The 23526-nt window shown below is 32.8% G+C and overlaps 5 protein-coding genes across 6 annotated transcripts; 2 read left to right on the forward strand and 3 right to left on the reverse strand.

The window, feature by feature from the left end:
* The first annotated feature begins 1061 nt into the window (after positions 1-1061).
* Positions 1062-4568, forward strand: LOC111414122 (max-binding protein MNT-like). The gene is made up of 3 exons (XM_023045308.2): positions 1062-1380; positions 3262-4099; positions 4151-4568. The coding sequence occupies exons 2-3, from the start codon at positions 3269-3271 to the stop codon at positions 4388-4390; spliced, it is 1071 nt and encodes a 356-aa protein (XP_022901076.2). The 5' UTR covers positions 1062-1380; positions 3262-3268; the 3' UTR covers positions 4391-4568.
* A 310-nt stretch (positions 4569-4878) lies between these two features.
* LOC111414123 (peroxin 19) lies at positions 4879-6117 on the reverse strand. The gene is made up of 3 exons (XM_023045309.2): positions 5966-6117; positions 5447-5845; positions 4879-5396 (listed from the first exon to the last, which is right to left on the reverse strand). Exons 1-3 carry the CDS (start codon positions 6033-6035, stop codon positions 5002-5004), a joined length of 864 nt encoding a protein of 287 aa, XP_022901077.1. The 5' UTR covers positions 6036-6117; the 3' UTR covers positions 4879-5001.
* Positions 6118-6459: 342 nt separating this feature from the next.
* On the reverse strand, positions 6460-17846 carry LOC111414119 (phosphoglycerate kinase). Of its 2 annotated transcripts, none has more exons than XM_023045305.2 (5): positions 17691-17846; positions 17223-17435; positions 16687-17170; positions 6596-7052; positions 6460-6538 (listed from the first exon to the last, which is right to left on the reverse strand). In XM_023045305.2, the coding sequence occupies exons 1-5, from the start codon at positions 17744-17746 to the stop codon at positions 6495-6497; spliced, it is 1254 nt and encodes a 417-aa protein (XP_022901073.1). In that variant the 5' UTR covers positions 17747-17846; the 3' UTR covers positions 6460-6494. The 2 variants fall into 2 exon arrangements, with proteins under 2 accessions (XP_022901073.1, XP_022901074.1); XM_023045306.2 differs by lacking the exons at positions 6460-6538; positions 6596-7052 and adding exons at positions 7506-7605; positions 7660-8116.
* LOC111414120 (uncharacterized protein PF3D7_1120600) lies at positions 8242-16112 on the forward strand. The gene is made up of 5 exons (XM_071201031.1): positions 8242-9392; positions 10152-10320; positions 10375-13896; positions 14201-14286; positions 14513-16112. Exons 1-5 carry the CDS (start codon positions 8409-8411, stop codon positions 15974-15976), a joined length of 6225 nt encoding a protein of 2074 aa, XP_071057132.1. The 5' UTR covers positions 8242-8408; the 3' UTR covers positions 15977-16112.
* Positions 17847-18270: 424 nt separating the features above from the next.
* Positions 18271-23397, reverse strand: LOC111414081 (rifampicin phosphotransferase-like). The gene is made up of 17 exons (XM_023045261.2): positions 23104-23397; positions 22919-23049; positions 22716-22854; positions 22487-22661; positions 22330-22440; positions 22049-22270; positions 21850-21974; positions 21323-21797; positions 20993-21268; positions 20791-20938; positions 20422-20697; positions 20083-20370; positions 19375-20007; positions 19164-19321; positions 18874-19101; positions 18510-18820; positions 18271-18454 (listed from the first exon to the last, which is right to left on the reverse strand). The coding sequence occupies exons 1-17, from the start codon at positions 23207-23209 to the stop codon at positions 18327-18329; spliced, it is 3930 nt and encodes a 1309-aa protein (XP_022901029.2). The 5' UTR covers positions 23210-23397; the 3' UTR covers positions 18271-18326.
* Between the last annotated feature and the right edge of the window lie 129 nt (positions 23398-23526).

The following is a 23526-nucleotide window of genomic DNA, read 5'->3' on the forward strand; positions in this document are numbered from 1 at the left end:
TTTGTATTAATAGTTTGTAAGTTTTGCGTTTCTTTTTTGTCGTTTTCTCTCTTTGCGAAGGATTATAGATAAAGAGATTAATTTATATGAGTAAAATAAGAAGTAGGAGCCGCTAAAATTCAGTCAATACTGCCACAAGAATTAAATAAGTTGAGAAATCTCCAGTAAATGATGAATATACATGATACATGAAAAAATATTAATAAGCGGATGGAAACATGTAAAATCCGGCGATTGTACAGTTAAGTTTAGTTAGTTAGGTGTTTATTATCGAATTTTGTATCTTAAATAAATTTCTTAAACTCAAAATTGTTTTGTTAATTTTTCTTTAAAGTTGTCTAATAATTCGTTTTATATTTTAAGTAAAATAAATCTCTCAGAAAAGCTTAACAACATTTTTCTATTTGTTTGGTCTTTGAATCAATCAAGAGTGCCTAGCCAGGAAGATTGTGTATTTATTTTTGATTGTACAGGTATTATGTTCAATAAAAAGCAAGCGATCTTGGGTGTAATTTCTTTGACGCTGAAGATTGATCTTTTTTGCAGTATGAGTTTCCTTGAATATTTTTCAATATTTATAGATGCACTCTTTTATTCTAATTATATTGACCGGAACATACCTACAGATATATTAATCTTTAATAGTTTAATTAATTGTTCATTTTCAAACTTTTTTAATTCCATAAAAAAAAATTACAATTGATGATTTCATCGTCTTTTATCCTTGTCTGTGTCTACTACGCAACGTAACTGCGCATCACAAGCTGGCTGGCCGCGTGGTGGGGCCCCCTCGCGTCGGCCCCCAACAGCAACAGCACCCGATCATCATCTCACGTGACCCAACCAACATCAGCAGAGTGCACAACAACGCCGCAAAGAAACAACTACGACACACGTGTTAAAAAACACACAAAAAGTTTTGCGTCGTCCCCAAAACGGGGGGGACATAAATTTTCTTATAATAACAAAATAAAATTTTCGTTAAATGAATTAAAATTGGTGTGTTTGTTTTTTTCGTAGCCGATCAAATACAGTGGCGTGGAAAATTTATTTTCTCTCATCGATGGGTGTGATCGCGACGTGACGTCACGCGCGCAATACACCTCCCATTGGTCGATACGCCACGGCACACGTGATGATGGAGTTGTATGTATCGTGACCTGGTCAGGGAAGTTGGCTTTGAAGAAAAAAAAATACCAAGTACATGAATACATGAAAAAATAGTTTCGATTATGTTTTAGAGTTAAAAAAGTAACAAAATTTTTGATAGTGGTGGTGTATTTATTAAGATATTGAGTGAGTTTTCGGATTAAAAACAAGTTCGAACTCCCAAAAAAAGCAACATTTTCATCATTTTCGTTCTCTTCTCACACATCTAGGGTAAGTCGATTTCTATTATTCTATTAATCGCTTGCTTATTGAAAATAATAAAATTTCGTATTAATTCTTAACCCGTTATACAAATATACAATAATAGCTCGTGTTGCAGCGTTGCCAAGTTTTTCGCAATATGACCCTGTTTCGTTTAAAATCCTTTAAAAAACGTTATTTAAACCCCGTTTTAAATCGACAAATCGAGATTTTAATCGCTTTGAAATCAATTTTGGAGTGATTATTTTGATTTTTGATCGGTTTTCTTTGTTCTTACAACTTGGTATATTCAGTGTAAATGTATTGATGTGGCAACGTTGCGCGAGGCTCGTTCAATTCAGCAAAGTGTCCCCGGTACACGCGCTGTCTGTTAAACGATTTTGGTCTTTATAGAGGTTGTATTTAAAGGAAATGGTACGGTAACACGTGCTCCGGTGCCTAGAATCGCCGCGGTGCCACGTGTCCGGGTGGGGAACCCGTCTACTATGTTAGACGAGAATAACGTCTATAATCAGATTTTAATTTATTTATTTTTTTTTTTTCATAAATTTAATTATGATTAATGAATTAAAAAAGTAAATTTGATTTTGGTTATTTTTTTTAATTTTTAAATTTGGAGGGCTACGAGAGAAGACAAAAAATAGTGGGCGGATTAAATTTTAGAGTCAAAAAATGAAAATAATCAGTGACCTCTATTGACCTTTTTGTAAATTGAGGTTAAAATGTTTTTAAAACAATTTATTAAAACATTAAATCATGTTGATGAGTGATTTTTAAAAATAACAAGAAATAAAAGGTTGACGTGTTTCTGAAGAATTGGTTGATGTAATAGAGAAAATTGTTGGGAAATATTAGATAAAAGAAACAAACACACACATAAACAAAACATTGAATTAGAACCGAAATTTTAGAATTTTTATTTTTAATAAAATTTTGAGTTGGTATTAAAAATAATTTCACTTATTTTGTCACTTAACCATAAAAAAAATTTGACATTTCATAATTTAATAAATAATTAATGACATTTTAGTATACAGGGTGTTAATGAACGACGTGCAGATATTTTCTGTATACTTTGACACGAATGTTATTTGTTTCTAATGAGGTTATACGATTCTTCCTGAAAATGTAACACAACTTAATAAGCCTTCGTAACAACTTAAACAAAATACCGCAAAATATTAAAAAGATACTTACCACCATGAAATGTTATCAATCACTAAATTAATTCATTACCTTTTTGTGAGTTTGGTTTATCACATTACTTGTTACAAACAACTTAACTAAACTAAGTAGTATAACGTTAATTACTGCTACTTAAGACTAAATCAAGAATACTCAACATAAACATCTATTGTTGAAAGTAAAATCAAGAATTATTCTATGTGATGATTATCAAGTCTCTATCGATGCATTTATTAACTTTCTTACCTTTAAAAGAGTTAGTTTCTTCATCTCAGTTGGTCCCCCATTCCCCTTTTTTGGTACCAATTGACAATCATAATCCAACAAATACATCCATTCCACTTTTAGTGGAATCTTCTTTCCAAATGTCACTGAATTTAAAGATGAGGTAATGTTTTAAAATGATCCTATATTTTGTTCGATTTTTGAGTGAATCCGATCTTCATCATTCCCAACTTCATCTTCACCACTTTAATCCTGAAATGAATTTATTAAATGTATTTATTAACGTTTTTTTAAAATAATAAAAAGTGCCTCATCTTAAGTATGGCGCATAAAAAACAAATGACTATCAACTTTGTCAATTTTTGTTATTGTGGTTATGTTATAACCTTAAAAGTCAATTTTTGATGTTTTATATTAATTGATGATAAAATCTTGAATAGACTAATAAATTTATTTAAATAAAAAATCTTTTTGTTTTAGAAACGACATGAACGTAGAAACATTACTTGAAGCTGCAAAATTCTTAGAACTCCAAGAAGAACGTCAACGTCAACGCGAACAGGCAACAATAAAATTAACTCACCCTTTACAAATAAACCAACACAACCATAACAATCAAATTCATCATCAACCCATTTCGATTACAACATTACAATTATCACCGCATCAATTACATCAAAACCAAACAACTCAACCCCCGCCACAACCACAACAACAACAACTCCCGCCAACAATTACAACAACAGCAATACCAACCTTAATTAGGACGTCAACAAAACAGGAGTCTTCATTACCGTCAACATCCCCGCGTCAAATTAATAACAGTTTTGACATAATTAATCCTTTGGTTATCGACGATTCGGGTGAACCAAAAAGAAAACAACCCCCAATTCCATTTCGAACGGGTACGCGAGAAGTCCATAACAAACTGGAGAAGGATCGTAGGGCCCATTTAAAAGAATGTTTTGATGCGCTAAAAAAGCAACTACCCAGGGCTCAAGATGAAAGGAAATCTTCGAATTTAAGCATTTTGCACTCAGCTTTGAGGTACATTCAATCGTTGAAGAAGAAAGAACGCGATTTAGAACACGAAATGGAGAGTTTGGCGCGACAAAAAATTGCTAATCAACAACGATTGGCTGTGTTGAGGAAAGATTCCGGGGTTTCAATTGATGGTTTAGACATGACGGGGTTATTACCGGAAGTGATGGGAAGTCCGGATGTAGTTGAAAAAATGGATGATGAAGATGAGAAAGTTATGGAGAAATTACCTTTACCCAGGATGAGTGTTAATAATCAAAATAACGGAATTAAAGAAGTAAAATCAATAAAAAAAGTTAAAATAAAAATTTATTTAATTTTTTTCTAGGGTTCTTCAATGCAAGCTTTATCGGTGGTCCCCGTAACATACCCAATGAGTCAAGTTGTTCTTCAAAAAGTTCTCGTACCGAAAAACCTTTCCGAACTCCCCTTGGTTTCAAGTCCTGCGACGGCGGTGGCGCATTTTATCACCCCACAACCTTTAAGCGGCAAAGTGGTCCCTTTGGTGAACGCCCAATACGTGGTAAAACCCGTCGTCGTCGTTAGCACCCCATCCAGACCAAGCTAATGAGATTAAAAAGTTCGAAATAATAACAATTGCAAGTATTTATTTATTTTGAGTGGAAGTCCGTGATAATTCTGCTTACGATTTGATGGTACAGATTTCTTTTGAATTCTCTGTATAGATCTCTAGTGTTGTATAAATCTTTTTAAATTAAATTAATAAATGGAAATTAATGATGTAACATTAATAATTAGAGAACAGTGTATATAATGATTATATTATATTTAATTATTATTTGTTAAGATGATGGTATACAATCATAAAATTATTGTAAAAAAAATCTATATATATATATTATACATAATAATAATATAACTTATTATTTACGGCTTTATTATTTTTTTTAAATACCCATTATTTCATTTTTAGAGGTTATGACTTCCTCAGAATAACTCGACTCGAAAGAACAAAATCAATTTTTTTTAATCCGTTTTTATTTAAAACAAAATTATAACGTAACCAACAAATTAAACCTTATTTTCGCTTAAGATATTTACAAGATTATCTTTTTATTTTCAATTCTAACAAAAAAAGCCATTTAAAAATCTCATCCTTGGAATTTAAATAATTAAATATTTTTTTTTTTACTACCAGAAAAACTAACCCGGACACCATCACATCACCGAACACTGCTCCATATTTGGGTTTCCCAATTGGTCGAATTGAAATCCTGGTCCGACGTCGCCCAAAAGTTCCGCTGGGGGTTGTCCGTAATCTTGTAATTTTTGCATCATTGATAACACTTTTTCGAAACGTTCCTTCTTTATTTCTGCACTATCGGTTTCAGTTTCCGCCTCTAATTCTTTGCAAATATCTTCCATTAATCTTTGTTGATTTTCGAATCTTAAACGGTCCTCTTGGGCTAAAGTTGAAGCGTTCGATTGTAACCATCCCGGATATTTTTCCATGATGTCTTTTAAACTCGGATAAAGAACCTCTTTACTTAACAAACTTTGCATCATTCCTTGCATGAACGGAATAAAACTATTTTGCTCACTACCGGCACCACCTTAAAAATAAATTATAACTTCAAAAAATATTTTGTTAATTTATACTTACTTCCTCCAGTAAACATATTTAATAAATCTTGATCGGAAAATGGATTTTCTAAGTTTTCCGTTCCTTCACTTAACCCTCGTAAAGTTTGTGTAATTGCAGCAGAAAAATCAGTTGAGGTTTCGTTTGGGGGGGCTGGATTTGATAAAACGCTTTGAGCAGCCTCCGCCATTTTTTGTAAACTTTCTTGGATCTGATCGGGACTTAAATTAACGTTAGGGTCGATGTTTCCGCACATTCGTGAAATATCCGTTTGAAATTGTTGGGTGGCTTGTCGTAAAAATTCCTCAGACCATTGGATGTCATCTAAATCGACCTCTGGGGATTCATCTTTTTTATCATCCTCAGCCGGCTTTTGGGATTCTTTTTCGTCTTTTTTATCCGAAAAGTCTTCTAAGGCACCTTAAAATTATTTTTAAACCGTTTAAAATTATTAAAAAAGAAAAATATTTAGGTTATATTTTCTAACATAACCTCAAAATCATTCTGGGGATATTTTTAATTTATTTATTGAGAACTTACTATCTAAAAGATCGGCTAATTCTTCATCGGTGCTTTTTTTAACTTCTTCCACTTTCTTTTCTTCACTCATTTCCGGCTTTTTTTAGTAAAAATTCGTTGCGTAATTAATAATGTCGGGTTAGTCGCTTTTTTAGGTTAGATTTACACGACTTTCTGTCAATATTGGATAAAGAGAGATGGATGTAATAAAAGTTTGATTCTAAGATGTTACTTTCATCTCTTTTTAGTTTGTTTAAAAGAGTATTGTTACCCCTTTTTGGATTATGAAATCGATTTCTTTTATTGGGTTTGTAATAAAAAAGAGATCTATTTCGAAATTTCAACGATTTATCTTTGACCTTTGATTTATTCTTTAATGCGGAATAAATCTGTTTTTTTAATGATTATTTTAATTAATCTTAAAATAAATTGTTTATGGAGTTAATTATTGATGCTAGAAAAAAGTTTTTGTAAGGATGAAATGTACAGAGAGGACCAAAATTGAAATAATAAAATTAATATTATACCTCTTTTATTTTATAATAATATTTTATTCATCATCACATAAAGCTTCAACACCTGGTAAAACTTTTCCTAAAAAAAAAAAAAATAAATCTTTTTTATCGACCACAAATTACTCAATTAATTTACCTTCTAATAACTCTAAACTAGCTCCACCTCCCGTTGAAATATGCGAAACTCTACCCTCCGTGTTGCATTGAAGACAACAAGTGGCGGTATCTCCACCCCCGATGATAGAGATGGCCCCATTTTCAGTTGCGGTAACCACACCCCTCATAATGGCTTTTGTACCTTTCGAGAAGTTTTCAAACTCAAAAACCCCTGCCGGGCCATTCCAAACGATGGTTTTAGCACGCGAAATAGGCTCTAAAAACAACTCGATACTTTTCGGACCGATATCGAGCCCCATTAAATCATCAGCAATCCCCGATTCGAGGGTGGCTGCACCAACGGTCGCGTTTTCAGCAAAATTGTCAGCGGTGACGAAATCGATTGGGAGATGGATTTGGACGTTCTTCTCTTTGGCTTTATCCATGATGTTTTTGACGATTTTTGCACCTTCTTCATCGTAAAGAGATTTTCCGATCTAAAATATAAAGAGAATTGACGTATAAGAATTTATATATGATTAAATTAATGTTTTAATTATTAGTTTTACTTCGTTTTGAAAGAAATTAAAAAACAATTTTAAGGTTGTCAAAAAAAAGAAAAAAAAAGAAAAGTAAAATTGATTTCGCGAAATTTTTGGGGACTTACTATCTAAAAATTGGGTATTCTTGATAATTCTTCTTCAACTACCTTTTCTTTACTAATTTTTGATAAAAATCAGTTGGGAAATTATTAATAATGTATTTTTTTAGGTTACATTGGCACGATTTTGACAGTAAGATGTATGGTTCAAAAAATTTGATTCTAAGATACTTTTCCATCTCTTTTTAGTTTACATAAAAGTATATATTATTATCCTTTTTTGGATTATGAAATCCGATTTATTTTATTGGGTTTGTAAATAAAAAGAGATGAAATAAATTGTTTATGGTGTTAATAATCGATGTAGAAACTTTTATTAATGGATGTAACAAGTTTTTGACGTTTTAATTATGCATCTGATAAGGCGGCAACTCCGGGTAAGGTTTTGCCTAAAAAAGGGGGTTAAAAAATTAACTCAAATTAAAAAAATTGTTTGTAGCCACCTTCAAGTAACTCTAAACTAGCGCCACCTCCCGTCGAGACATGAGAGACTTTATCGACAGTTTTAAATTTTTTGCAAACTGTCGCAGTGTCGCCACCCCCAACAATACTAATAGCACCAGCTGCTGTTGACTCAACAACCGCGTGCATCATCGCTTCCGTTCCAGCGCGGAAATTTTTGAATTCAAAAACGCCGGGGGGGCCATTCCAAACGATGGTTTTCGCCTTTGTTATGGTGTCATGGAAGATTTGGCGGGTTTGCGGGCCAACATCTAACCCCATGTGGCCGTCGGGAATTCCAGATTCAACGGTTGCAGCGCCTACGGTGGCATCCTCTTTAAATTTATCGGCGGTTACAAAATCAACTGGAAGATGGATGTTGACGTTCATCTCGTGGGCTTTCTCCATGATGCAATTCACAATTACAGCGCCTCGTTTATCGAAGAGGGAGCCACCAATCTGGAAATGAAGCAAAATGGGATAAAGAGGGGATAGAGGGAGAAGGAACGAGAAAAGATAATTTTTGTAAAGAAGGCTTTTAAAAAATAGCTGCCATTTTATTTTATTTTTATATTTTTGACAATTGGCAGTTTTCAAAATCAATGAACGGTTCGCCTTCTTACCTAAAACTTATTTTCTATTAAAAAACGAACGATGAAGAATGTAATGAAGCTAAAATAAAAGCTCAAAACCCCCCTCCCCAACAAAACGAAGAAAACTAATCAATTTTGAAACATTTTTAGCCAAAAAAATGAACCAACAAGAAAGAAGAAAACTTTCAAAACACAACCGTGAGTCGCCCTCAATCAATTCGCTACCAACGAAATTATCAGCAAACGCTTTAAAGCTGCTTCAAAACGTTTACGGGGATGCCTCAACCCGAAAGCTTCCCGACCAATCGAGTCGATTCGATTTTCTCCCAAAAGATCTAACAAACCGCGATTTAATCGACAGAAACGACAAAAAGGACGACGATAACCTCCAAAAATTAAGAAAACGGATCAATAAATTATCCAAGAAAGTAATCGACGCCGAAAAAGGCACCAACTTGGTGAAACTCTACGACAAGAACCCCAACGTAACTGATAACGGCCCTATCGATATCCTCGACAAATTAAAACGGATCCGTTTGGACAAAGACGCAAAATTAATGGGCGATGATCATCTACCAGCATCAATTTTAAAACGAAAAAATCAAATCAATATTACGGCGAAAAACTCATCAAGTTCTAGTTCGACTCATTCAATCGACCTTCAAAAATCGCGCAAAAAAGATATACTAAGACTAATTAAAGAAAAAGAGGCAGCCTCGTTGCGTTTTGGTGGTGATGAATCAGACGTCGAAACCGCTTTAAGCGAAAACCATTTAAATAAACGCAAAAAAAATGTAATTAAAGAAAAAGAACAGACATTGGTGGATTTGGCGTCTTCTCTGCATAAAATTCATTCGAAATATTCGGCTTCTTCAGTTCCGATGAATGCTAACTCGCGGAGAACTGCCAAATCGGTTTTAACAAAATCGGCGAAACAGATTGATGTTAAGATAACGTCCAAGTATTCGATTAGGAGTTCGTTGGCGAATATTTTTGGTGGTTCCATTGATAACGAACAGAATAAACCGAATCCGATTTCAGTGCCGGACTATTTAGAACAGCTTAAGAGTTCAAGGAAAAATAAAAAGAAGACGAAGGTTAAGAAAGTTAATAAAAAGGATGGTCGAGGTGGAGAGGTTAAGGTTAGTTAGATTAAAACAATATACATTTTGAAAAATCATTTTGGAGATTAAAATCTTAAAGATTACAAATACGTCAAAGTTGAGGTTGACATTTTAAATCAAAGGTTCAAATCTTGACAAACTTGATGTATTCGTAATCCTTTTAAATAACCTTTATCTACGACTGCTTGAACACAAAAAATATTAAGAATACGTCAAAATGATATTGACATTTGAAACCGGAAGTTGCTTATATCTCGCGTAATATTGAATTTCATATCTTCGTATCATGTTTGGGCTCATTTTAAAGGATTTTGAACGAATATCACAAATATTTCAAATTTTACATGGAAATTTCTACACCGAAAGAAATAGATTGTACCAATCGTATTATAGAAAAAACATTATACATGCAGCAATTCATTGTATACATGCAGCAATTTATTGTATTATATTCATTATATTTATTGTACTGAATACAATCTCGTCTCGCTGTCACTTTTCGTAGTAAAGTATTATACCTTATAGTATATTTTTAGTGCATAGTACAATCCATTTCTCGCAGTGTAACCGGAAGGTGACCATAACTTCATTAATATTGGAGATAAATGTGTTGTACTTGTATTCATTTTAAAGGATTTTTAATGATGATTACAAATATGTCAAAATTGAGATTGACTTTTAAAACCTGAAGAAAAAACCTTTAAAATGAGCTCAAACACGATATATTTAATAAATATAATAAAAAATAACCCCTTCGTATACGAATTTATTTTTTAGTTGAAACTTTCCGCATCGAGAAGTAAATTAACCGAGGATGTTAAACCACTAAAAGTGGGCGGAATAAAGAAAGAATCGAGCGGAAAAAAGAAGAAGAAGAAGGAACACGTGCTGTTTACCGAAGCGCCGGAAGTAATCAACACCCCTTCGCAATCGAAGGAGGAAAAAAGTAATGATATGATAATCACGTAATTTTTTTTCATTAATAAAGTTGAATTTTTAGAAAAAAAGAAAAAACTTAAAATTCGGAAAAAATCGCCGTCCCCGGAAAATAAAGAAAACAATTTAAGCGCCTCCAAAAATATTTTACCAAAATCCATTCAGAATGAGTACTCGAAAACGATTAATTATCATTATAGTCAATATCAACAACAACATAATCAATTAAATCAAATGAATCAATTAAATCAGATGAATCAATTAAATCAAATGAATCAATTAAATCAAATGAATCAATTAAATCAAATGAATCAATTAAATCAAATGAATCAACTACATCAAATGAATCAATTAAATCAAATGAAACATCAAGTAAATAATCAATTAAATGTTACTACATACATGGAGAATCACGTTTTGAGTACACCAACATCGAGAACTTCAACGAGTTTATCGACGGCGAAAGATGCCCGATTAAAAATGCAAAGAAATAACACGAATACCTTGATGAATTTGAACGGGGATATGAGCACAACGCTGCAGGAAAGCATTGCTCACATGAACGACATCTGCATGAAAGTGAGATCGACGCTGGGGGACATGGAACGAGATCAAATCAAGTATAACAGATCGAGGAAGAAGAAAAGTGACGACGTGAATGAGCGCGAGGGCGGAGTTGAAGCTGATTTTAGTATTACTTCGATTCATGAATCGAGGAATGTTGCTCAGAAAAATAATATTGAAGAGAAAAGTGTTGGGGAGAAAAGTGTTGGTCAGAAAAATGTTGACAAGAAAAGTGTTGTGCAAAGAAAAGTTGTTGATCAAAAAAGTTTGAATAAAAAGAAAGCGGATGATAAAAGTGTGGAGAAAAAGTCGTCCAAGGTTTTTACAACGGTTGTTAAAACAATAAAAGAAGATAATGCTTTGGATAGAATATTGACGAGTATAAGTATGCAAGGTGACGAGATTGTGGCAGAAAAAGTGAATAAGAAGGACAACGAATCTGATAAAAGTATTACTAAACATCGCAAAAAATCAAACAAAACCATCCCAGAACAAGTTAAAGCCAAGAATCACGAAGATGAAGTGCAAGAATTGGTTGAAAAAGCAATAGCGGTTGAACCAACCCAACCAATTCGAAGATCTTATCAAAGAATACCAATTTGGGAGCGAAAACCACCAAGTGTTATCAACGACATTCAGTTAATGGTGAAACGTCAAGCAACAAGGAGCCAATACAAAGAGTTTATGCGGAATTTAAGACGCCAAAAACGAAGTAAATCAGATTCACAAAGTACCCCGGCGGATTTAACCCCAAAAGAAATTAACGCGAATACCTTGGACAGCCAAACTCAGATACAACCGATTAAACCCACCAACAAAGTGTTATTGGCAGAGAGCCACCAAATAAAAGTCGAGGAGAAACAGAAAAAATGCAATTCTTGCGCCTCTGAAAAATGCAGTTGTGGAGTTGTTATCGAAACGGTGAGCACAAATCAAAATCACACGAATTGGATGAATAAAATCCGAACTCCCCGAAGAGGGATCTTAGCTTATGATATATTGGATGAAATAACGTTGAAAGATGTTGAGCCACTTCAATCTGAGTACCCAAGAAAGGACCACATATTCAGTGATGACTCAAATACTAAGGTTGAGGATACCCTGCTTTATCGGCTCCTTTACAACGAGAGCCCGCGGGTGTTGGAGTCTTTATTAAAAACTGACGCTGCGAGTAAAACTTCTTTAAACCCAGTTAAGCCAAAAACGATTTCAAGTTTTTCGCGCCCTGTTAGTTCGGGGAAAGAAGCTCGTCCCCCCAATTTGGTTTCAAAAGCTTACCAAATGTACGAAAAATTAGAGTTGGGCGGGGACCAACAACATTGCGATTTAGACGTACAACCTTCTCAATTGAATGTCAAACACGTTTTGGAAAGAACAAATAAGTGGAACAAACCGAAAAGCAACGCAAAACGCTTAATTAATTCGCCAACTACTTCATTGAAAATCTCCCCCAAAACAAAACAACAAGCGCTACAAAATTGTCCGAAAGAGTTCAACGACGCAGTGAACATCCCGAAAGATTTGGTCGATTTAAAGAAAAAAGTTTCGAAAAAATACTGCATCGTCAGCTTAAAAACCGATTTGGATTTAGGGGACGGCGAAAAGAGGAAATCGATTAAAGGTAGTGCTGACAAGAAAAAGAAGCAGAAAAAAGTTCCCAATAAAAAATTAATCAAGCCCAAAAAAAAGGATTTTATCAAACCGAAACTTAAAAATTACTTGATGGACCCCACCAACGTTAATTTTAAAAATATCTTAACCGTGATGACGGTTAAAATCGATTCCAATAAAAACATACCAAGTTTAAATTTATTGAATCAAGATTTTACAAACTTAAAGATTTCCCAGGAGAATCAAGCTAAACTCGCGGAAATGTCGCGGAAAGAGGTGATTAAGACCTTAACTCCTTACATATTTTTGGATTTCCAACCAAAACCGATCATCGTAATGCCCGTTTTTACGAATTACAACACACCAAGAAATCAACCCCAAAATGACCGAAAATTAATTTCATTTCGAGAACAAGATGATGTCGACAAAAATTATCGACGATTTTATAATCGATGTCACGATATGGAGATGGTTATTCATAATCCTCATCCTCATTTAAACCAAATTCATTTAAATCAAAATTTAAATAGTCCAAATAAAAATGTATCAAAAAATGTATCGATGGGGGATACAAAAACAAAGAGGAATCCGTTAAAACCGAAAGAACCAACCCAATCGAGTCAATTTATTAAATACGGTGGGCGAAGTAATTTGAATTTGCCTCAATTTCAAAGCTCAAGGTCACCAGTTAATGTAAAAAGGTCGATTAATAACGATGCTGCGATTATGACGCGGAGGAAATTGAACGAAGTTAAAGTGTTAGTTAACCAAAACAAAGAATATTTCCCGAAAAATCTAAACAAGGCTATCGATGGAATCGAAAATAAAATAATAAACGTCTTATCGAACCCGGCCAAAAAACACAATGAGGCCTTCGTTGAAATCGAGCAAGAAATTCGATCGATCCTAACAAATATCGGGATGGGCGAGCAAAAAATTGCGCCGAATTTGGTTGAGAATAAAAAAATTGCAAAAATTAATACGAATCCGCTCGTTGAAGCAAAAAAACACCAAATTAATTCGCCGAGATTTATAAAAAATAAAAATTTTTGTTCGTTTCCGCCCCCGATTACAAAGATAAACGTTAAAAGTAATAACTTAAATAATAATAATAATTTAAAAGAAAATAATAAAGATGTCGATAAAATAGAAATGGATAAAAAAGACATCGATAAAAAAGAAATGGATAAAAAAGACATCGATAAAAAAGAAATGGATAAAAAAGAGATTAATAAAAAAGAAACGGATAAAAAAGAAATCGATAAAAAAGAAATTGTTGAAAATGTTATTAAACCGGAAACGCGAAAAGATTTAAATGACGATATCGATAAGGCGATTCAAGGTTTGGACGCGCTCATGAATGTTGGTAGCAGTGATGTATCAAGAATCGATTCGAACCTAATTTCAAACGGTTCGTTTTAACCGCTTAATAATAGACTGCCTAAGTCTGACATCACAGAGGTGGGCGGAGCTTATACTGACTCCAAACAATTTCGTTGCTAACCACAGTTGCTAAGACAAATCGCCAAAAGTGTCATTTCAAATGTCATCACTTATTGTTAGTTTATTTTATTTGAACACTAATGGAAAATTGCATATGGTGATTTACCGTTAGCAACGAAAATGTTTGGAGTCAGTATAAGCTTCGCCCATCTCTGTGACGTCAAGGCTTAGGTTGTCTATTAAAAAGTAAAATAATGACTTTTACCTTTTAGTTTCGTTATCTGAAAGCCAATCGACGCCTGTAAACGAGGTGAACACGTTTTGTGCACGAGTCGATCAAGTAATCGATCAAATCAATGTAAGTAAAAACATCATTCTCAAAAATTACAAAATTATAATAAAATTGACGTGACGTTAATTGATTGACGCAATTTGACAGCGGCAGTTAACTTAAAATGTTGATAGATGTCGCTGAAGTTGACGTAGTTTAAATGTGATAATTTAGCTGGCACCATTGCTGTGTTTACAACAACAAATTGACACCAAAACAGTTCATTTTAATGTAATTTCTTTTTTTAATTCAGTCAGAGAACCCAGCTAAAAACGAAAATGAGATAAACGTGGAAATTGAGGTTAAAAAGCCTCAACAACAAAGCGACGAGGAGGAGGATGAAATCGACAAGTTGTTATCGTTTAAAAGCGATGATTTGCTCACACCGTACATGAAAGCGGTTAAAGATTATCGAAAAAGCGAAGGAAACGATAGCTTAATGGAATTTTTAGATAAATTGAGTAACTTGTCTTCACGAGAGAAAGGTGAACTTGAAGAAGAAACCGATAAAGTTGATCTTGAAGCAAATAAAAGTGTAAAAAATCTTTCGATACAAGTTAGTAATAAAAACATCGAAGATATCCACGAAAAACAAGGTGAATTTTTAAATGTGAATCATTCCTGTCAAGCAACTGGTTTACAAGATGACAGTGAACAAGTTGATTTCGAGTCAAATTCCGAAGAAGACATTAAATTTAAAGATCAAAAAGTGGGTGAAAGCTTAACGGATTTTATTCCAATCGATGAAATCTTCATCACACAAGACACCCAAACAATGCCGACAAGCGAAATATTCAACGAAGTCGAAGAATACATAAAAAACATTCACGAAAAAGAAATTTTAAATCAAACAATCTCAAAAGAAGAAACGTTATTGCGCGAAAACGCGCGTCAAGAAGCGCTAAAACAAGATATTTTAAAACTAAAATTAGAAACGAATCAAAATCGCTCCTCCTCCATCATTTCGTTTAAAGAGGAAGAAGAAGAGTACGAGGATAGTTTCGAAAAATTAGAAGAATACCAAGAAAAAGAGATACAAACTCACCAAGATAAATTAATTGTCGAAAACCAACAAACACAAACGAACAATTTAATTAAAACGACTAACGAAAACGTACAAGTTGCCATCAAAAACGAATTAAAAGACACCGCGATAAACACAGAGCAAAAAGATTTAAGTGTTAATATGTTCTCGGCGGAAATTTGCGAACCGGAAACAATTAATAAACCGATTTTAAAAACTGTTTCAATTGAAACTATTAAAACAGGAGTTTCGAAAGCTGTCGAAACTAATATTTTAATACAAGAAGTTGAAAGTTTGGAAAGCGGGAGTAGTTGTTCCTATACAAACAAACCCAAATTGGATAAAACCGCGAGTATGGATCTTATTAGTATCTTTGATTCAACCAAAAAAAAGTGTTTAAGCCAAAGCATTCAAGTTGATTCTGAAAATATTAAGAACGATGATAAAAACGATCAAAATTATTGTGAAAATGACACAAATTGTAGGGAAATTCATAAAGATGATGGTAATAATAAAATTAAAGAAGATGATGATAAAAAATCTAATAACGATGAAAATTTCAAAGACGGTATTTTATGTAAGTTAATAGCTGAGGAAAATGAGGATTGTAGATATGGGATTTTGTTAAATTCAATTTACGGCGTGCTTTTTACCATTGTCTTTTTGGGGTTAAACATGAATTACACGTGTTAATTTTATTTACTTTTTTTCATCAGTTTAGGCGAATTTCATTTAATCCTTTGAAAGCGGTTTTTTTTTTAAATTGTTGAAATTCGAGTGATTTTCTGTACATTCATTAATAAAATTATAGCGCACAAATAAAACCACATTTCTTTCGTTTGGTACCTTAAAAACAATTAACATTAAAAAATTGAAGCAATTAATTTTTTTTTTATTCTAACCTAAAAACGTAATTTTGACGTTTAGAATGACGTTTAGTTGACATTTAAATTAGGTTATTAAGAACAATGATAAAAACGATCAAAATCATGGTGAAAATTATGCAAATTGTGGGGAAATTCATAAAGGTGATGATGGTAATAATAAAATTGAAGAAGATAAGTTAATAGCTGAGGAAAGAGAGGATTGTAGATATGGGATTTTGTTAAATTCAATTTAAGGCGTGCTTGTTACCATTGTCTTTAATCTTTTGAAAGCGGTTTTTTAAAATTGTTGAAATTCGAGTGATTTTTCTGTACATTCATTAATAAAATTATAGTGCACAAATAAAACCACTTATTTCTTTCGTTTACTACCTTAAAAACCATCATAATATTAAACAATTAATTTTTTTTTTAATTCTAACCTAAAAACGTCATTTTGACATTTGGCATTTAAAATGACGTTTAGTTGACATTTAAATTAGGTTATGTAATTACTTGTTATATTAAAAAATGACCTACCTTCATCCCTTTAGCTTCCTTTAAGAACGTATAAGCCATCCCCCCACCGATAATCATCTCATTAACTTTATCCAACAAATTTTCAATCAATAAAATTTTATCGGCAACTTTAGCCCCACCCAAAATCGCCAAAAACGGCTTTACAGGTTTATCGAGGGCTTTCGAGAAGTATTCCAACTCCTTTTTTAAAAGAAATCCAGCAGCTCGGACATCAAAACCTTCCCCGACCATGCTCGAATGGGCCCTATGAGCCGTTCCGAAAGCGTCATTAACATAGATATCGCCCAATTTCCTCAAACTCTGCCGGAATTCTTTTACTTTTGCAGGATCCGCCTTCACTTTATGACCGCTATCATCCTTTCCCTTTCCCGTCTCTTCCTTATAGAAGCGAAGATTTTCCAAGAGAATGATCGAACCTGGTTTGGGATCGGCGCAAGCCGCTTCGACTTCAGGACCAACGCAATCATGAAGAAAAGTTACTTCTCTAAAAATTAATTATTAAAAATATAATTTTATTAAATCAAATTGGTTTTTACCGATTATGTTTCTTCAGGACATTATTAAGCTCATCAGCAACTGGTTTTAAAGTAAACTTTGGGTTTTTTTGTCCGTTTGGGCGCCCCATATGAGACATTAAAACGATGCTTTTTGCATCGCCTTTAATTGCATGCTCTATCGTTGCTAACGCAGCCGTTATACGTTGAGTATTTGTGATTTTTCCATCTTTCATGGGGACATTGAAATCAACCCTAATCAAACAAAAATTAATTAATTTTAAAAATTGTTAGTTAATATGGTTGCCTAATTAAAGTTTGAAAAGTTTTAAAATATTTAAAACCACCTCAAATTACAATGTTTTTACAAAATCACAAGTTATCTTAGTAAAATCAACGTCAAAAAAAAACAAATGAATGATACGTCATATTAAATTAAAAATCGAAAATAATGAAAAATAATCTGAGTAACTTGGAGATTAAGAATTAATGAAAATAGGGGTTGCTTACCGCATGAGAACGCGTTTACCGGCCAGAGAGACTTTGTCGATGGTCAACTTATTCATTTTGAATTTCTTGAACTGATTAAATTTTGTTTAAACCGAAAAAAACGAAGCGATTTTGTCTTAATCAAGTTGATGACTACCGTGACTACCATGCAATGTCAATTAGAGGACGCCGACTGTCACTTTTAAATCGTAAAACAATGGCCGTTTGCACCAAATGTCATAAAATCAAATAATCTAATCAACTAAAATTACGAAATTCCTTTATAAATTTACTTTTTAATCGATTAATATCTAATATATCAATAAGACTTTGATAATGAATAATAAAAATTAATAAAATCTAATTAAAATAGGTTTTAGGTCATTTAAATTTTTAGCCATCTCGCGGAATTTATTCGCAAAATAAAAATGTATTAAACTTAAAAACTAATTTTAATTTTAGACGTAATTAAAAGTTTTAATAAAATGAGTCTAAATTAATTTTAATTTTTTTAATTATTAAGTGATACTAGTATTATTGATAATAGTATAAAATTTGTGGTTAAAAAAAAAAGAGGTTATGTTTAATAAACATTAATTAATAGCTATTTAAAAAATGATTTATTTAAAAAAAATATATTTAATACATAAAATAAGTTTATTCAACTAATTCAATAACCCCAGTTTTACCATCTAATAAAATTTTATCCCCCGTTTTAAAATATTTGGTTGCGTTTTGTGCCCCAACAACGCACGGAAGTCCATATTCACGAGCAACGACAGCACCTATTCAATAAATCGAGTTAATTATTTAACTTTAAAGCGATTTATTTTAATTTACCGTGTGATATTAATCCTCCGATTTCTGTGACAACCCCAGAAAGAATTGGAAAATATGGAGACCATGCTATATCTGTGCTAAAAGTGATCAAAATATCTCCGGATTGCACCAAATTAATCTCCTTAATATCGGTTATAACGCAAGCTCGCCCAACGATGTTTCCTTTACAAACTGGTGTTCCATGAATTTTTAAATTATTCTCTGTTCGTTTAAATGCAACAGATTGTTGTTCTGGAATTGGAACACCGTAAATTAATTCAGGGAAATGAAGCGAGTTCCATTTTTCGTACAGTTTCCTTCTTCTTATTGCCCTAAATTAATAAAAATTATAAAGTGAACGTTTTAATGGGTTAAAAGTGGTTACTTTGAGACTAAAATTGGATTTCGTTCTTTAATATGATCTCGTAACTCCTCGATTGTGAAGAAAAAGACTACATCATGAGCAGGAATTAAGCTTTCTTTAACCATAGCTTTCCCAAGTTCGTTAAAAACGAGGCGAAATTTATGGATGGTTTTGATAAAAACAGATTTTGTTGTTTCTCGGTGAGCTACAGCTTTGCGACACTTTTTTACAATGAATTTTAAAATTTTTCTATAACAATAATTAATGAATTATTTAAAAAACAATTTTTAGTCACGTTTTTAATCGTTTACTTAGTTATATTTTTCGAAGGAGAGATTAAAGCAGATATTGTTTCATCTACGGTTAACCCAACAGCTTTTTTTGTTGTCGTTTCACTCAGACAGTTCGATTGAATCATTGAAATCACAATTTCCGGTTTCATCCCCCAAGTATTTTCGTACAACTCAAACTAAAATTACAAATTAATTAAATAAATAAATTATAACCTCTAAAATTTATTACTTCTCTAAAAGCTCTATGTCCGTGAAGTGTCAAAAACTTTTCCAACCTCACTTTACAACTTGGCATTTTCTCTTCTAACCATTTCATCCCCTCCTCCGGTTTTAACCGAGCAAATTCCTCCCCGAAACCTTCTTTTCTAATCTCCACAGCGATTCCTTCTAAAATAATGGGAATTTCCGCTGATTCCACTCCGGAATTCGTAGCTAAAAGGAGTGCGATATCGTGGTAATGGTCATTGTTAAAATCGTTGTGCTTCTCGGCCAAAACTATCATTGCAATCATTTGATATACGATGCTTGATTGGGTGACATGTAAATGGTACTCCGATGCCACCGCTACACTTTGAAGGTTAAAATCGATTTTATCAAGAATCGATTTCGCCGAATCTGACGATTTCAATTTTATATTCCATATTTGATTGAACTCGATTGCCTTTTTAACGACGAAATCGTTCTCGAAAATTGTATGGAATTGTTCGTAATACAACGACATCGTTTGGTAAAAATTCATTTTTCCGTGACGTTTCAACGCGGTCTTTAAAATTTTTTCATTTAACACCAGGTGACCAAAAATTGCTAAATCCGATACTCTATTTTCCATTAAAATTTTTCCTTTTACTCGATTATACATAAACTAAAAAGAAATAATTTTTTATAGGTTATGTTAATTACCAATTTAGGTTATGTTGATTTTTAATTTAAAACTTACGTTTAAAACATTTAAAAATATAACATGGGAATTAATTGGAAGTCCTTTACGATAAAAATCTTGATATTCCCCTTTATAAGCACTCATTTGCATCAAAACATCGATTACGTGCATAGTAATTGATTGGGTAAGCGGTGAAACAGCTCCTTTTATAACTTCCCCTACGTTCGCCCGAGAGTATAAGTTATCTTTGGAAAAAACGGGAGTGTCAAATTCGTGTTGGAGTTCCCATTCATTCCAAGTATTTAACGTTGTTATCGGCCTTGATTGAAGAATAAATAACTCACCCTAAACAAAAAAATTAGTTTAAAAAATTTTAACGGGTGAAAAAATAATTACATTATAAAAGGCCCACTCGATGTCTCGAGGATTTCCAAATGCCCTCTCTAAGAAAACTCCGATTTTTCCCAATTTTAACGCTTGATTTTCGTCTAAACTTAATTCTTGAGCCAATTTTTCATCAACCTCCTTCTCTTCCGTGTCTTTATCTTGCACTTCACTCAAAGTGATTTGAGTTTTTTTTGTTCCAACAGTACTCGCAAGCACTTTCACATTACCTTTAATACTTTTCGCCAAAATAATCGTATCTGGGTCGCAAGAAGCAGAAACAACACTCTTAAAAGTAAATTAAAAGTATTAATTTTAAGGTTAAATTTTCTTTTCGTTTAAAATTATTTTAATAAAATTAAACATATTACTTTCATTTACCTCCCCCAATCCATAATTTGATGTAATAACCATTTGGGATGGATCCCCTGTTGCTGGGTGTGAAGTAAATAAGACGCCAGCACATTCAGAGGGGATCATTTTTTGTACAACAACTGCAATATCAGAGTTAATTAATAAACCATGTTGCCTAAAATAATTCTTTTTGTTAAATCAATGACTTAAGTGTTATTAAAGATTTTACCGCCGGTATTCGACGCTTTGATAAGTAAATAAAGACCCCCAACACCCACAAATAGCTTTAATAACATCACCAGTTGTTTTGCAACCTAAAAAGGTGGCGTTTTGGCCGGCAGCTGATAATTCATCAGAATCCTCCCCGATTCCTGACGATCGAACCGCCCAACTCCACTCCGCGCTACCTTTTGAGCTAAATTCGTCTTTTATTTCTTTGATTTCATCCTCTAAAATTTTGGTTAATTCCGGGGATATTCTGGCGTCCTTAAATAATTCAACGGTACTAAAACAAATACAAAGATAACGAAAAGTATATAAAAAGCACCTTTTTACTTGCTTTTTACAAACATCCTCTGGGTTCCCTTCGATTACCCCACAACAAACCTCCTCTAACGTTTTAATACTCTCTGTCAAATTAAGATTTTCCGCTAAAAATTTTCGAAAACACGTTGTTGTTACAACGAAACCCGGTGGTACTGTGAATTCGTTTGAAATGATCGTCGATAATAAAGCTAACGAATTTCCTTTTCCACCAGTTAAAGCCCCATCGAGGCATTCAACACTCATTAATGATCGTACCAAAATTTCTTGAGGGTTTTTAACCGATTTGGGTGCTAAAAGCGGTTCGGGGAGTGACAAATCTTGCCCGTTTTGGCGATACCAAAAGCGAACGAATCCTTTTACTTGATCCGAATTTAAGTCACACTCAATGTTTGTTGATTTTACAACATAACCTCTCTCAGCGTTGTTTTGAGTTGTTGAAGTTTTATTTGTATTTAAATGGGAGACACATTTAAACGTTTTATTATTAACTAAAGTAAAGAAAATTAATAAAAATTATGTAATTAATTAAAAAGTAATAACCTTTAAAATGAATTGTAAACACATTTGGAATTTCCATGTTATCGGCTAAATGTTCTAAGGAGACATCACTAGAGGTTATACTCATTACTTCTCCGTTATTTAAAAGAACCGTTCCATATCTTAATCTATAAGAAAAAAAATATTTGAAGAAAATGAGGTTATGTTTTTATAATTTTGAGGTTAGGTTGTTCTTATTTACTGTGTAGCTCCTATTCGATAACTTTTAGCGCCGACACAAAACACAGTCCCATCATGTGAAACTCCAAAAACGTGGAAATCTCTTTTTAGCGTTAAACAATCGCTTGGGCCCCATATTCTTCTCCTCCAACTTGGCAAATATAAATACAAATCGTCTCCTAAAGATGTGGCCGATAAATGACCCTGTAGTACGCCATACTGTTCAAATCCGCATTCACTTCCTCTTTAAACCAAACATTAATTAAAAGGAGATTAAGATTAAAATTTTTGTCTCTTATTTACAACATTCTAATCCATTCCCCATCTTTCCACGGCTCCCTAGCTACAGCATCAGATAACAAATCTGGGCTAACACCATGGGGATAATAAACCGGCTCAGAACCTGCGTTCCAACTAAACAAAAATTAAAATAATACAATTAATTTATAAATTAACTTACAAAAATCGAAAATTAACATATTCCAACTCTGGTTTCGACATTTTAAATGAACTACATCTCATAATTCCATTGTAAGTAATCCTTAATCGTCTCAGAGGGTTTAAAATTTCAATGTTTAACCCGGCCCCTCTCCAGCAGCGCGAATTTACACTTTTAATTTCAATTAGAGGTTCATCTATAATGAAAAAGTTAGGTAGTTAAGTATGTATTTCTGAGTTATTGTATTTACTTGGTAATTTATAAATTTTTCCGCATTTACTTCGAAACTCAATGGAAACATCCATGTGTAATGTGTGTTTAAAGTTGAGGATGATGGATAGAACATTTCCATCGGTATCAGCACCATAAATGATGTAGTTATCGGATTCCTTAAACAATAAATTGATAAATAAAAATACATAACCTTTAGTAACATAATTTGTGTTTATTTACATATTTAGTTGAATTTTTTTGTGGTAATTCTTGATCTAACTCAGATAAACGTTTAATAACGTATTTATATTCGTCTTGTAATCGCTTAATAGATGGGGCTGCGAAAATCTTTTTGACGTTATAATACCAAGCTAAAAAAAAAAATGTTTCAATTATAAAATGAAAATTGACGTTTTAAAACTTACTCGGTCGATTATAATAAGATATCCTCCTTTTTCCAAAAATAATTACATACAAAATTAAAGGCGTCACGAAAAGTGATAAATAATAAGCTAAATAAAGAAAATCCATTGCATAATTGTAAGTAAATCACGCCGTAACACCAACGTTTAATTGTTGGCAGGTGTGCAAAGTACTACTAGACCTTCAATCATGTTTGTTAAAGGCTCTCGTAGAAATCTCATTCATTCTTATCAGATTAAGTAATCTCAATAATTTTTTTTGATTTGTCGATAAAATCTAAGATTAAATTTTCGTGTTTTCACGTATAAATTCTACAACGCTAAAGTTATAATGAAATATACGCGACCTTTTCGACCTTAATTTATCTCTACAATTGAACTATTCTCGATTACATAACTTTAAAAACTTTTCAATTAAGGACAAAA

This window comes from Onthophagus taurus, unplaced genomic scaffold, assembly GCF_036711975.1.
Source record: "Onthophagus taurus isolate NC unplaced genomic scaffold, IU_Otau_3.0 ScKx7SY_16, whole genome shotgun sequence".
Taxonomy (NCBI): domain Eukaryota; kingdom Metazoa; phylum Arthropoda; class Insecta; order Coleoptera; family Scarabaeidae; genus Onthophagus; species Onthophagus taurus.

Bases quoted from the DNA above. Each gene is read 5' to 3' on its own strand.
- LOC111414122 (XM_023045308.2), top strand. From the start codon at position 3,269: ATGAACGTAGAAACATTACTTGAAGCTGCAAAATTCTTAGAACTCCAA. The intron at 4,100-4,150 runs GTAAAATCAATA...ATTTTTTTCTAG, and splicing joins AAAATAACGGAATTAAAGAA to GGTTCTTCAATGCAAGCTTT.
- LOC111414123 (XM_023045309.2), bottom strand. From the start codon at position 6,035: ATGAGTGAAGAAAAGAAAGTGGAAGAAGTTAAAAAAAGCACCGATGAA. The intron at 5,846-5,965 runs GTAAGTTCTCAA...AATAATTTTAAG, and splicing joins ATTAGCCGATCTTTTAGATA to GTGCCTTAGAAGACTTTTCG. The intron at 5,397-5,446 runs GTAAGTATAAAT...TTTATTTTTAAG, and splicing joins AAATATGTTTACTGGAGGAA to GTGGTGCCGGTAGTGAGCAA.
- LOC111414120 (XM_071201031.1), top strand. From the start codon at position 8,409: ATGAACCAACAAGAAAGAAGAAAACTTTCAAAACACAACCGTGAGTCG. The intron at 9,393-10,151 runs GTTAGTTAGATT...TTTATTTTTTAG, and splicing joins GTCGAGGTGGAGAGGTTAAG to TTGAAACTTTCCGCATCGAG. The intron at 13,897-14,200 runs GTTCGTTTTAAC...TTTACCTTTTAG, and splicing joins TTCGAACCTAATTTCAAACG to TTTCGTTATCTGAAAGCCAA.
- LOC111414119 (XM_023045305.2), bottom strand. From the start codon at position 17,746: ATGAATAAGTTGACCATCGACAAAGTCTCTCTGGCCGGTAAACGCGTT. The intron at 17,436-17,690 runs GTAAGCAACCCC...TTGTTTGATTAG, and splicing joins GGTAAACGCGTTCTCATGCG to GGTTGATTTCAATGTCCCCA. The intron at 6,539-6,595 runs GTAAATTAATTG...TTTTTTTTTTAG, and splicing joins TAGTTTAGAGTTATTAGAAG to GAAAAGTTTTACCAGGTGTT.
- LOC111414081 (XM_023045261.2), bottom strand. From the start codon at position 23,209: ATGGATTTTCTTTATTTAGCTTATTATTTATCACTTTTCGTGACGCCT. The intron at 20,939-20,992 runs GTAAAATCTTTA...GAATTATTTTAG, and splicing joins CAAAGCGTCGAATACCGGCG to GCAACATGGTTTATTAATTA. The intron at 19,102-19,163 runs GTAAACGATTAA...TTATTGTTATAG, and splicing joins CCTTCGAAAAATATAACTAA to AAAAATTTTAAAATTCATTG.